Consider the following 10,782-nt stretch of genomic DNA (forward strand, 5'->3'; position numbering starts at 1 on the left):
ATAAGGCAGCTTATGAGGTTGGAAGCAAACCATTTTGCTTGAAAAACCAGCATGTAAAATTTTGATTTTTGACCGAAAACTTTATAAGGGGCAGATGTCGATTTTTTCAAAATGTTTTCAAATTTCTCAAAAACCTTGACATTTTACATCATTTTCTTTTTAAACAAGCGACGAATGTAATTTTCTTTTGCTTTGCTTTCGTTCAAGCAAACCACTTCTGAAGATGCAAGCCACTCGTGCTTGCGAAACGTCAGGAAGAAATTCCTGAAAAAAATCCAACGGAACAGCATGTATTAATAGCCCTAAAGCAATGGCATTCGTATCAGCCACCACACAGCATACAAATGCGGATGGTCAAGGTGCTAATTTCTCTAATTTCAACAATTCACGGCCTTCTGTTAAGGCGCATTTTTTGCACATGTTCCACAACATTTTCGGCACTCCGTCTTTATCATTCTATTAATACGAAAGTAATGACAGTAATGAGCGTACACGAGCCCTTCTCAAACACACGTAAGCCTTAATGATTTCGTTCCGAATTTTTTAATGGATCCTTCAATGTCTTGCGCTAATTTAAAAGTGGCTCCTGATGGATTTAGCAATCAAGGTAATGAGCTGAGAATGCCGGAAAGATCTGCGGTGCTGCGGATTTTTTGCGCAAAAATTGCTGAAAAATCTGATCGCTTGATGGTGACAATTTTCAACACTATAATCTGCAAGGCTGTTTTGCCAAACCGTTAATTTCGAACTCAGACAGTTATTAAGCTACTGCCTGGAAAACTTTGAAACTTTCGAACATCTCCAACTCATAACTCAAAAAAGCAACAAAAAAACCGCTCCGGAGAATAAGAAATCCGCGGAAAATAACGACATTATTCTTATCTCCTTAGAGACAAATGTCACCCTCATTCGCGGCATTTGAATTTCAATGAATTTTTAATATAAGGGGTGGTGCTTCAGCCCACCAGTCGATGAAATATCTATTTTTATTTCTTGATTTTCGTCGACGTGGGAAGCCATTTTAATAACAGTATTAAAACTGAGATTGCATTTGAAATGGCACAATAAAATTTTATCCAGTAGAAAAATCTGGTAAACAGTGCTATCGTAAAATGTTAAGTGCCTTTATTATGGAATTGTCGATTTACATGTTCGTTTTGCTGGCACTTTCAATGACGGGGTAAACGGTCTAGGTAGATATAAAGATATGAACATTTTTATACTCCCACCTTAATAAATCGGCCGTTATGTGAATTTCATGCATAAGTCCACCGACATTTGTCTGCAAAAGAGTCCAGAAATGCCGCAGTTCGATGTTTAAAGGTTCAGCGAAAAATCTTGATTTGTCAGAATACGTATATGTTTTTACTCGTTCTGATTTTCCATCATAAACATTACACACAGCACAATCCGGTGCGGTTTTGCGATCGCATTCAGTTACTCATTAGCACCTCAATTTGCAAAACGTCTTCAAAAAGCGATCGCAATAAATAAATCCGCTGATTATTTACATTGGCGATTAAAAGTGATTCACTTAGAGGGTTACAAATACAATTTCATAAACTCGAGCTGTGTGATGAATCACCTACACCGACTGGAACAGCCTATCGGTGGTGGCGATTTTAAATAGTTAGCACCCGGTGACTCATCGCTTTCCATAATATTGTAAAGTGTGTATATGCGTATTATTTATGAGCTTAATTAAGGCTGAACACGATCAGAGTTTGCATAAATTTTAAAAAACCAAACACCGTTTTCGTTCAACACTGGTGCATACACATACAAACTAGTGTGAGAAAAAAGGCCGATTAGCAAATGAGTGGGTGGGAAAGGGATGCAACACCCAGCCGTTTCTTTCTCATAGTCGCATTAGTCGTGGGTCCTTATTCCACTCACTAACAAATCGACATTTAATTAAAAAGTTCGCTCAAAACTCAAAAGGTTTCTAAATGTCGCACATCTTTGAACACACACACAGTGATTCATCTGGTTCTGTCCTCGCTTTTGAATGTGTATTAGATAATAAATTTCGATTAACTGACCTGAAACGACATGATTCATCCGACCAACGGCTTTTCCTCTCTCGGCCTTTTCGAACAATCGGTAATTAATTAAGTTTCGGCGTGTTGTGAATGCCAAAGATTTGCGGTCTAAGTTCTTCTCATGTAGAATAATTCTATTATTTCAGCAGTTTTCGAGGCTTTTTTATTTGAGTGTTGAACCGGTTGCGGTGAAATAGCAGAAAATTTGCGCCTACAAATTAAAACTGCGAAAATGACTCCAAAAAAATTGCATCGGTAGTCTGCACAGTGAACTTTGAACGTTGGGTTAACGATTGATTTCGATTTTTCTCTTGTTAAAAAACGACCTGAATGAGAACCGGAAAAAATGCCGCTGATGGTACAGTAAATACGCTGTCTGTCTTTCAAAAGATCTCATTAAATTTCCATATTCGAAAAGTTGAACGCTATTTTAACGTCAACGAAAAAGTTCCATAAAACGGCGTCCGATTCCGGAAACGATAATTAAGGCGAGCAGACATGCAATAGCGAGGCGATTGCGAGCGGCGATTATTCCAAATTTTATTGTACTTTAAGTACAATTTAACGAGACTATGTTGCATAAAATTGCAACCAAAAAATGCAGACGACAATGACCTATAACTAATGCGACCCCAGACCGTGAAATACACACCTTGAAAATCACGGGCCGGTGAAATTTCAGTACTCAAACTGAATTGTTCCCTCCGTTTCTTTTTATGGGACCGGGGATTATTCGTGAAGAGTGTTCTACTCTGATTGTTTGCTAAGGTCATGAGAATGATGAAGGTAACTGCATTTTCCATTCATTGATAATATAAATATAATTTCGTATTAATCTACTCAATCGCTCATTGATGGATGGGTATAGAACGAAGGAGAACCCATCAGGAGCTGCACATTTATTCAGTTCCCCATAGTGAGCAAGTTGGACGCTCCCAAAAATAAAGAGTTTTCCTGGTTTAGACAGTTGCAACCCAACTAACTATTTCTCCTTATTAAATCCTCAAAAAAATCTTCAAAACTGCAAAGCAAACGTTAAAATCTGCTCAGACGTTTACGGTAGCAAGATTATTCAACCTTGATGGTAGAGCAACGGTAAATTGCAGATTAAAATGAAAAACTGTGATTAGATCAGGAAAGCGCTTTTCATTGGTTTTCTATTGGTTCTAACAACAAACATTAAATATAAAATAAATAAGGTGAAAAAAACTGGTTTCAAGCTTAAAAACTAATACTAATTGTGTGAAATTAAGCTGACGAAACAACAAAACATTAGATACAGTTTAACCTGATAATTATGGGTTTATGGGTTTTTAATAGTTGCTTTTATTGATGACTTTTCCTCTCCACATTGGCCTGATTTTCAATTTTACAAGTATCACTTTCAGAACTTATTAATCAAACGGGCAGTTAACCGGGAAACATTAGAGCACGTTTGAAAGTAGTCATTAATTGTTGCAATGCGTTTAATCAGAAATTGTTCCGTTTATGCTACCAATTATTGGTACCAGTTAAATGTAGCTGAACTTTCGAGTTTTTTTGCGGAGGCAAAGTGCGTCCGATCGCACGGTCTGTTTTTTGCGTTCGCCAATCGGACATTCACCAGTTAATCCAGAAAACCAACTAGTTACATAATTCTCAACTGAATTGCGAGCATGAAGGCAAAAGCAGTTAAAAGTTATTAGTTATTTTGGGCAATCGTACTTTTTCTTTAGGGCCAGCCAGATGTACAAAATTGCTCGTGGCTTTTTGCAATTTTTCCAATACACAAGCAAAGTAATACCGATGAGGACTAATCTGTTATCTTATCTTGTTCGGGAAAAAGTATACGAAATAAAAATAAAGTTATTGTTGCCTTACGGAGGCATTTTAGTTAAACAAAACATGGTCCATTACCTCAAAACCGTTTCAATTAGAATCAAATAATTGAGGAAACGAGGTCGAAAGAGATGGAGGAAAATTTCAGGCTTTTAATATGCGCATTGTTTGAGACGCTCCGCTCCCCATAACACCCGAAATACAAGACGTCCATTTTAACGATCAAAGAAACAAGCATAAAAAGCGACCTTTATTAAATTGTTCTCTCGAGAAAAGTGACTGATCGGGACGAGAGGCTAAATTGAAAAGCTGGCAGGAGGGAAATAAAACTGTTATATACGGCCGGAGGAAATACCGTCGGTTTTGTTCTGTGCATGAACATAATAAAATTTCTCTGAATAAACAAGCACTGCAATGTGCCGGGAAATTGCGTGGCTCAACAACGGTGGTTTTCATAAAAGGCCCATAACGTCTTGTAATTTGATTCGTCTTCAATATCGCGGTACCTCGAAGCACAACGGCTTCGACTTTCTATTTTACATTTTCCAGTAAGAAGCTTTACTGCCCCATCTTGCAACAATCGATTTTCCGCTTGTTATTAAACAACGAAACAACTAGAAAATGCATAAAATCCAGTTGCTCTTCAATAACTTAAAAAAAAAGTCTTCGGCCCTTCTCAGTTAAAACGTGCAACAACCTTAGTCATTCTGATGCACGTGTGAAAGCGCTCAACCGATTAGTATGAGGGTGAGTCACGTCTTGGCGACTACTCATTCGCATTCTTCTGTATCTTTTGATCTTTTTCTATTGGTGAGAAATTATAGGACGCTTTGAAACGTCTCTTTAAACCACCAACCAAGCGATACCGATGAGTCACTTTGGGCACCTGAACCCGAAAGAAGTTTTATGCGTTGCATTAACGCCGTAATTGCTGAGTAAACATTCAAAGGTTTTTTCTGGTGGACGTGAATCATCTGCGTTCAACAGTAATTGTGTTCAGTCCAGTGAAGAAAGATTAACTCTTGTTGCGCAAATATTTCAATAAAATAATTTTTTGCTATAAAATTAAGAATTACATCGGATTACAGAGTGAGAAAGGCTCATTTTTGGATGCCAATTTAGTTGCTTTTTTGAATCTACATATTTCAATAACTTTTTTTTATTGATTCTGACCTGAAACGGCTATTTGCAGTTTTTATATACGTTAAGTCGCTGCGACCATATTAGTTAATGAAATAATGCGAATTTGGCCTCGACGGCTTTATTCCATTCTCAAAACGAAAATCTTTGTGATAATTGACCAAAAACGCAGAAATGTTGAGCGGTTTTAAACCGATAAACCGCAGAAAAACGCTTTTTCTAACAATTAAAAGCTTAAAAAATTCAAGTTTTGCATGTGGCGGCAACACCAAAGGCACACGTGTAAAACTTGTGCTTCAAATAAAAAACTTACGGTTTTTCAGCCTCTTGTCCCTGATTGCATTTTGTCTGTCTAAAGCTTTCGTTATCCATTACTTATAGGGGGAAAACGTTCGACTCGATACTCCTTTGGTGAATTTTCTCGGGTCATGAAAACGACTGAAATTAGTAGAAAAATCAGATTTTATTGCTATAAAAATATTCAATATTTCGCCATTATAACAACAATTTCAAAGTTAAACAAAGATGGCAAAAAGCACTAAGCAAATTGTAGGATTTCCTATTGATATTACATAGTACAGAAGGATTGTATTTCAAAAATAATTTAATGGAATCTATTACGACTGTTACTAAAACTCAAAATGTATGCATTCGACGGACAATCCTCTACACGTTAGGGCGGATGCGCTGCTTCAAAAAGCGCTCTCCTGCCGAATGCCCAAGAAAATTAACAAAAAACTGTATCCCTATAAAAATGTCTCCTACTTCTATCAACATAAATAATCATCATAAACCAGACAAGAATAACATTTCCTCATTCCCGCTGATAAGCTGCAAGCTGGCGCTCCAATTCCTTGTTCCTCATAGTTAGATTGTAAATTTGCTCCGCCATCATGTTGCTCTCGTCGCTCATCGCTTTGCTGTTAATTTCCTCGATAACCACATCGAAATTCTCCTTTACTTTGATGAATTGCTTCAGATTCTCCAGCTGAAAATCAAACATCAACTGCCTGATGGAACAGGTGTGGTTGTAAAGCTTGTAGATCATCTTTCTTTCCACTTCCTCAAACATGTTCTTCATTTCGGCCTGCATTGTCTGTCTTGCGGAATCGATCATTTCGGAAACACTTGCCGCTGAAAGGTTGCCAGTGGTTGGGTTTTGATTGCCGTTTATTATAGGTGAAATCTGGCTGTGGCAGTCGTTCGTAGACACTTTAAGCAAGTTTGGCGTTGAAGATGTTGGAAGGACATCTAGATTTTGCTTTGATATTGCTGATATTCTCGGTGGGAGTCTTGATGGTTTTGGAGTAAAATTGTTAATCGAGCGGCGAGGCTCGTGTTGCAGCTCTTTGTTACCATCCACTTGTTCCAGGCATTTGCTTTCCTCTTTAGCAGACTCGATGGTGTCGCTTTCGACCCAGCCTAAAGCTTTCAGGAAAGAGTCTCCTCCACTTTTCACACCGGCATTCGTTTGCTTGGAGGCATCTAGAATTTCACTTTGAAGTAATGATTGTTCATCGACCAATCCGAGGAAATCACTAGTTGTGGCTTTGACTTCAATTTCCTCATTAGAGGCGCTGTTGCTCGGTGAACGGTTTTCTTCAGCTACATCAGCGCTGCATAGAAAGGTGGAACTCGTCGAGCTACTCGCTGATTTTTGATAAGTCAAGTGTTTAATCGAGCTGGAATGGGCCTCGTATGTGTGTACAGGCGCTTGCAATTGGCGTGTGTCGTAAATAAGAATTTTCCCGTTTTGGCATCCCATTGCGATGTATAGAGAATTTTCCAGGAAATCCAGCGACAGCACATTGTTGTCCACGGGAATAGTGGAGATTTTGCACCTTGCTTCTATATCAAAAACTTGCACGGTTCTGTCTAGACCGGCTGATACGATAAGAACAGCGTTTACTGGCGAAAATAGAACAGCGGACACGGGAGCATAGTGTGCGTCTATATGGAATTTGGTTTTGTTAAAGTTAACATCCCAAACGCCTACGATGCCTTCATTACTACCTCCAATCAGAAAGTTTTGCCTTTCAACGTGCGCTTTCAAGGCAGTTAAGGATGACGATTTCGGAACTTTCCAAGTGCCAGACAAGTTTTTAGCTACACTGTTGTAGAGCATCACTTTACCATCTTCACAGCCGGCATAACAGTGGGTGTCTTTAGCTGTAAAGCCCACATGCGTTATAGCGCTACCCGCTCTAGGAAACCTGCCCTTAATGCTCTTCGCCTTAATGTCATAAATCAGCACCTGGCCAATCTTGCTGCCCACTGCAATCGTTTTTTTGGACAAATTTGGGAAACTAGCACAAGACGGTTCGCAAATCTTGTTCACAGTGTGTAGCAGCTTGCACTGGCCTCTAACAGAGACAATTTCGGTACAGCCGGAGTATGGAACCACAGCTAACCAGTTGCCGTCTTTCGCCCAAGACAGACTTCTACAGGCATGATCGAATTGATTCGTTGGCACATGAGTGTGTAAAAGCTGGTTGTTTGGGAAGTCGTGGATTTTCACAGTCGATGAAGCAGAAGCGATGTACATCTTGCCTGAAATCAAAAGCCAAAGATTACAGCGAGTCTTGAAAACCGCACTTAGTCCGGCTAATAGTTTTGAGAACAGGTTGAGATCAAAAGCGCTCTTTTAAGACCAAAGATCATTTTAGAAAATTTTCTAGTTTTCACGCAAAATGCGAATATGCCAAATAAATGAAGGTCTAGAAACCGCTCTTAGTCTCACATTTGAGAACCGGTAGAGCTGCAAAGCTCAATTTATTTACCATTGAGCCTCATTGAAAGCAGGAAAGCTTCTTCCGATTTTCCGAAAAGTGTATTTTGAAAAACTGATAATTGATAATGACATATTCTTCAAGTTGAGGCTTACGTAGGGGCAAAACTATCGCCACGCCATACGGTTCCAGAGTCGCCAATGGACTCCCATAATGGGGCTATCAGCCAAAATCTGTAAATCCATTGAAACCACCTAAGTTCGGGGGCACAAAAACACCTGATATTTAATGCACGCAAACAATTAATCCTTGAACAAAGCTGGTATTGTTTTAGATCATTTTCCAATTGCAGTGTCAGTAGTTTTTTATTCCTCTATTGGCGACACTGATAAAGGTCAACGACGTTTAGCACCGGCAGTCGATGTGCAGGAAAAACCAATTCATTTTGTTAGGCAGATACATTTTGTTGTCGACTGCTTTTTGCCACGTAAAACAAGAGTAGCTAAGAGTTCCGAAAGGACTTCATTAAACAACACTCCAGAGTAAGTCATTTACTGTCTATGAATATTATTAAAGCCAAAACAAGTAAACAAGAAAACTCATTCATTCTTACCGGTTTGAAGGGGTTTCAGTATTAGCTGTATCAGTTGAGGCGACAAATCTAAGGCACTTTCAATGTTCTAAACTGCACACACCATTTAAATAGCAGAAAACTTAGGAAAAAAACAGTTAAAAAATCAAGAATCAAAATAACAAAACATTTCAACTAAGCATCAAGCTCTGTTGTCATATTTCCTAAAGTTTTTACCTGTCCTGATGACTGCCGTTAATTATCTATGAAAATCGAGGGGCAGACGCTCTTTGGTGTTGTAGGTTAATTGATGTGAACATCTGAGGCTCTTTTTGAGTGCCAAAGTAGACGAAATGCATTGAAAATGTTTTAAATTGTATCAATTTCAATGTCGATTAATTCATATGGTTATGAAACATTCAGTCAATTGGCAATGTTGCATAAGTTGACAGAAGACGCTTGCTTGCTTTACCAGGGGCTCTCTAAAATTAGCTGCTTACACAGAACATACAGGGGAAGAACGAAAAGCAGATGTTTTGCCAATTGCAATAATGTTTTCTGTAGAAAATTCAGTATTTTTGTTTTTCTACTCGCTATTTTAATTTAATGGTATGTAAGGTGAAAAGTGGCGGGTTTAAGGGCCCGAAAAACTTTTTCGGTAGAACCTTCTTTTTATTACCTCTATTCTACAAATGGGAACAGAAGCTTTAAAAAAATGTTCATTTCACAAATAAACAGTTCCCGGTTTCTCCTTCTTTCACATGGCCAAAGAAATAAAATATTGTACCAAACTCAAGTGTATTAAATGTAATATATTTTTAGAATGTTTACGGACGTACATCTAGCCGTTCTCTCCAACGCCTTAGGAATTGTGCTCTTCCTACTGGTCGTTCTATTTCACTATGTGAATTCCAACCAAAGGCCTTCAGTATGAGAAGCTACTTTCTCAACCAACATTTACGGGATACGTTTTGTTACTCTATCACTATGTTTAATTGTTTATAATTAAGCTACTTTCTGATCCATTTATGGAAGTTGCCATGTATCCACGTTTTACAATAGATATTTTCCATCACTAGAATTTCGACATTTTTTTAACCTCTTTGCTTTTGCAGATTTCAATGCAAAATAAAATCGAAGCTAAAAAAAGGCCTATTAACAGCACAACGAAAGCGCCTAGAACGTGCAATAGTTTGAGATTTTCTGGGTATTGACCGTCGAGCGATTGGCGTAGTTTCCTTTGAGTAGCACTTTTGGTGCTTTCGCTCTAAAATTGTTAGAATTTTATACCTTGACAGTTTTAGCAGATAAATCGTTGCTTTTCCTTACTCGTAATACCCAATATGTTATGATTCCTGACTCCTTCATTCTGGACACCACTGTATTCGTTACGGTCAGTAAAACGGAGTTTTTCCGTAGAATTGCGATGATATACTGCGAGAACAGACACTCCTTCATCAGTCTGTAGTTTTCTAGCACATCGTTGCTTAGGTAAGTGGGAAAGTGCAGTAGGCCTGGAAAGGTATTTCCGCTAGGAAAACGTTAAAGAGGTTGAGTTTTGGTTACCGAATGTTTGGGCTACTTTAAAGGCCATGTCATAGCGCTTACTCAACAGGCGCAATCGTTCGGGAGTTAAGGATAAGTATCGTTCTCCCAGCTGTTTGTATGATCCCTAAAAACACTTAATTAAATAAATACAACTTTCAATAAACCAGTACAGGACTTACTTCCTCGCCATTCCTCCATTTCTGTATCAACTCCTCCGCTTGCTGGCCTCCCCATTTAAGGTCACTTCGCAAAAAATCTTCCACCGTATTTATGGTTCCTTCATATCTGGGTTTCGTCATAATGCTTGTATATCCGGCAGTATAAGCGATGCTCAATGCGATGCTAGCCAGCATGATGGGGAACATCAATTTCTTAAGAGTCGAATACTTCCTGTCAGTGCTCGTTTGAAAAACTGTTAATTGACTGACTATAACTAGGGTTTTATACGTGACAAACACCTTAGATGGTTTTTGCCTACGAAAATTTCTTAAGCTGCAGTTAGTGTGTAAAAGTTGAATTTTTAAGAGTTTACTTGAATTTGGCGCGTTCATACAATTGATAGTAGGTAATCACATATATGACGCCATCAAGAGTGGCATAAGTTGAGAGTAGTACCATCCAAGTATCTGAAGCGAAACTGTAGTATGGCGAAAGCCAAGGGGGCGCAACCCTAAAATTATTTTGAAATTCGGGATAAAATAAGTATTGCTGTCGGAAATCAATAATTCTGTTTCGAAAACCGTCTGAGTTTGGCCCGTTTTGCCAAAAATTGCGGTTTTGAAGAAGAAATTGGCAACTATTTTCACTAGATTTTAAAAAGTGGCTACAAAAATTTGCTCTACTAAAGCAGCCATGAGAAAATCTTGGAAATAATGCTGAACTTCCGCAATTAGGTTTTTAAAACCTAAACTTCTCCGCAAATTTTTAAATTAAA

At 38.4% G+C, this 10,782-nt stretch overlaps 4 protein-coding genes across 5 annotated transcripts in view; 1 reads left to right on the forward strand and 3 right to left on the reverse strand.

Annotated features, from left to right (window-relative positions):
- Positions 1 to 5,444: 5,444 nt before the first annotated feature.
- Positions 5,445 to 8,548, reverse strand: LOC109536452 (protein NEDD1). 2 transcript variants are annotated; one of them, XM_019902678.2, is made up of 2 exons: positions 8,343 to 8,548; positions 5,445 to 7,550 (listed from the first exon to the last, which is right to left on the reverse strand). In XM_019902678.2, the coding sequence occupies exon 2, from the start codon at positions 7,543 to 7,545 to the stop codon at positions 5,815 to 5,817; it is 1,731 nt and encodes a 576-aa protein (XP_019758237.2). In that variant the 5' UTR covers positions 7,546 to 7,550; positions 8,343 to 8,548; the 3' UTR covers positions 5,445 to 5,814. The 2 variants fall into 2 exon arrangements, with proteins under 2 accessions (XP_019758237.2, XP_019758236.2); XM_019902677.2 differs by lacking the exon at positions 8,343 to 8,548 and adding an exon at positions 7,781 to 8,029.
- Positions 8,549 to 9,123: 575 nt separating this feature from the next.
- On the forward strand, positions 9,124 to 9,381 carry LOC109536453 (dolichyl-diphosphooligosaccharide--protein glycosyltransferase subunit 4). The gene has a single exon (XM_019902679.2). It carries the CDS (start codon positions 9,124 to 9,126, stop codon positions 9,232 to 9,234), a length of 111 nt encoding a protein of 36 aa, XP_019758238.1. The 3' UTR covers positions 9,235 to 9,381.
- LOC125504847 lies at positions 9,232 to 9,961 on the reverse strand. Its single transcript, XM_048667427.1, has 3 exons — positions 9,867 to 9,961; positions 9,630 to 9,814; positions 9,232 to 9,567 (listed from the first exon to the last, which is right to left on the reverse strand). Exons 1-3 carry the CDS (start codon positions 9,892 to 9,894, stop codon positions 9,376 to 9,378), a joined length of 405 nt encoding a protein of 134 aa, XP_048523384.1. The 5' UTR covers positions 9,895 to 9,961; the 3' UTR covers positions 9,232 to 9,375.
- LOC109536234 overlaps positions 9,946 to 10,782 on the reverse strand; it is a 6,316-nt gene continuing 5,479 nt past the window's right edge. Inside the window, 1 exon segment of the mRNA XM_048667245.1 lies at positions 9,946 to 10,402. Coding sequence (XP_048523202.1) covers positions 10,004 to 10,402 — 399 coding nt within the window. The 3' untranslated portion in view covers positions 9,946 to 10,003.

The sequence above is a fragment of the Dendroctonus ponderosae genome, unplaced genomic scaffold (genome assembly GCF_020466585.1).
Source record: "Dendroctonus ponderosae isolate FM_Combo_2020 unplaced genomic scaffold, Dpon_F_20191213v2 Dpon_F_20191213_6, whole genome shotgun sequence".
Lineage (NCBI taxonomy): Eukaryota > Metazoa > Arthropoda > Insecta > Coleoptera > Curculionidae > Dendroctonus > Dendroctonus ponderosae.

Excerpts from the sequence above, each read along its gene's own strand:
- LOC109536453 (XM_019902679.2), top strand. The coding sequence starts at position 9,124 with ATGTTTACGGACGTACATCTAGCCGTTCTCTCCAACGCCTTAGGAATT.
- LOC125504847 (XM_048667427.1), bottom strand. The coding sequence starts at position 9,894 with ATGGCCTTTAAAGTAGCCCAAACATTCG. Across the intron at positions 9,815-9,866 it reads TAAAGTAGCCCAAACATTCG|GCCTACTGCACTTTCCCACT; the intron begins GTAACCAAAACT and ends ATACCTTTCCAG. Across the intron at positions 9,568-9,629 it reads TAACATATTGGGTATTACGA|AGCGAAAGCACCAAAAGTGC; the intron begins GTAAGGAAAAGC and ends TAACAATTTTAG.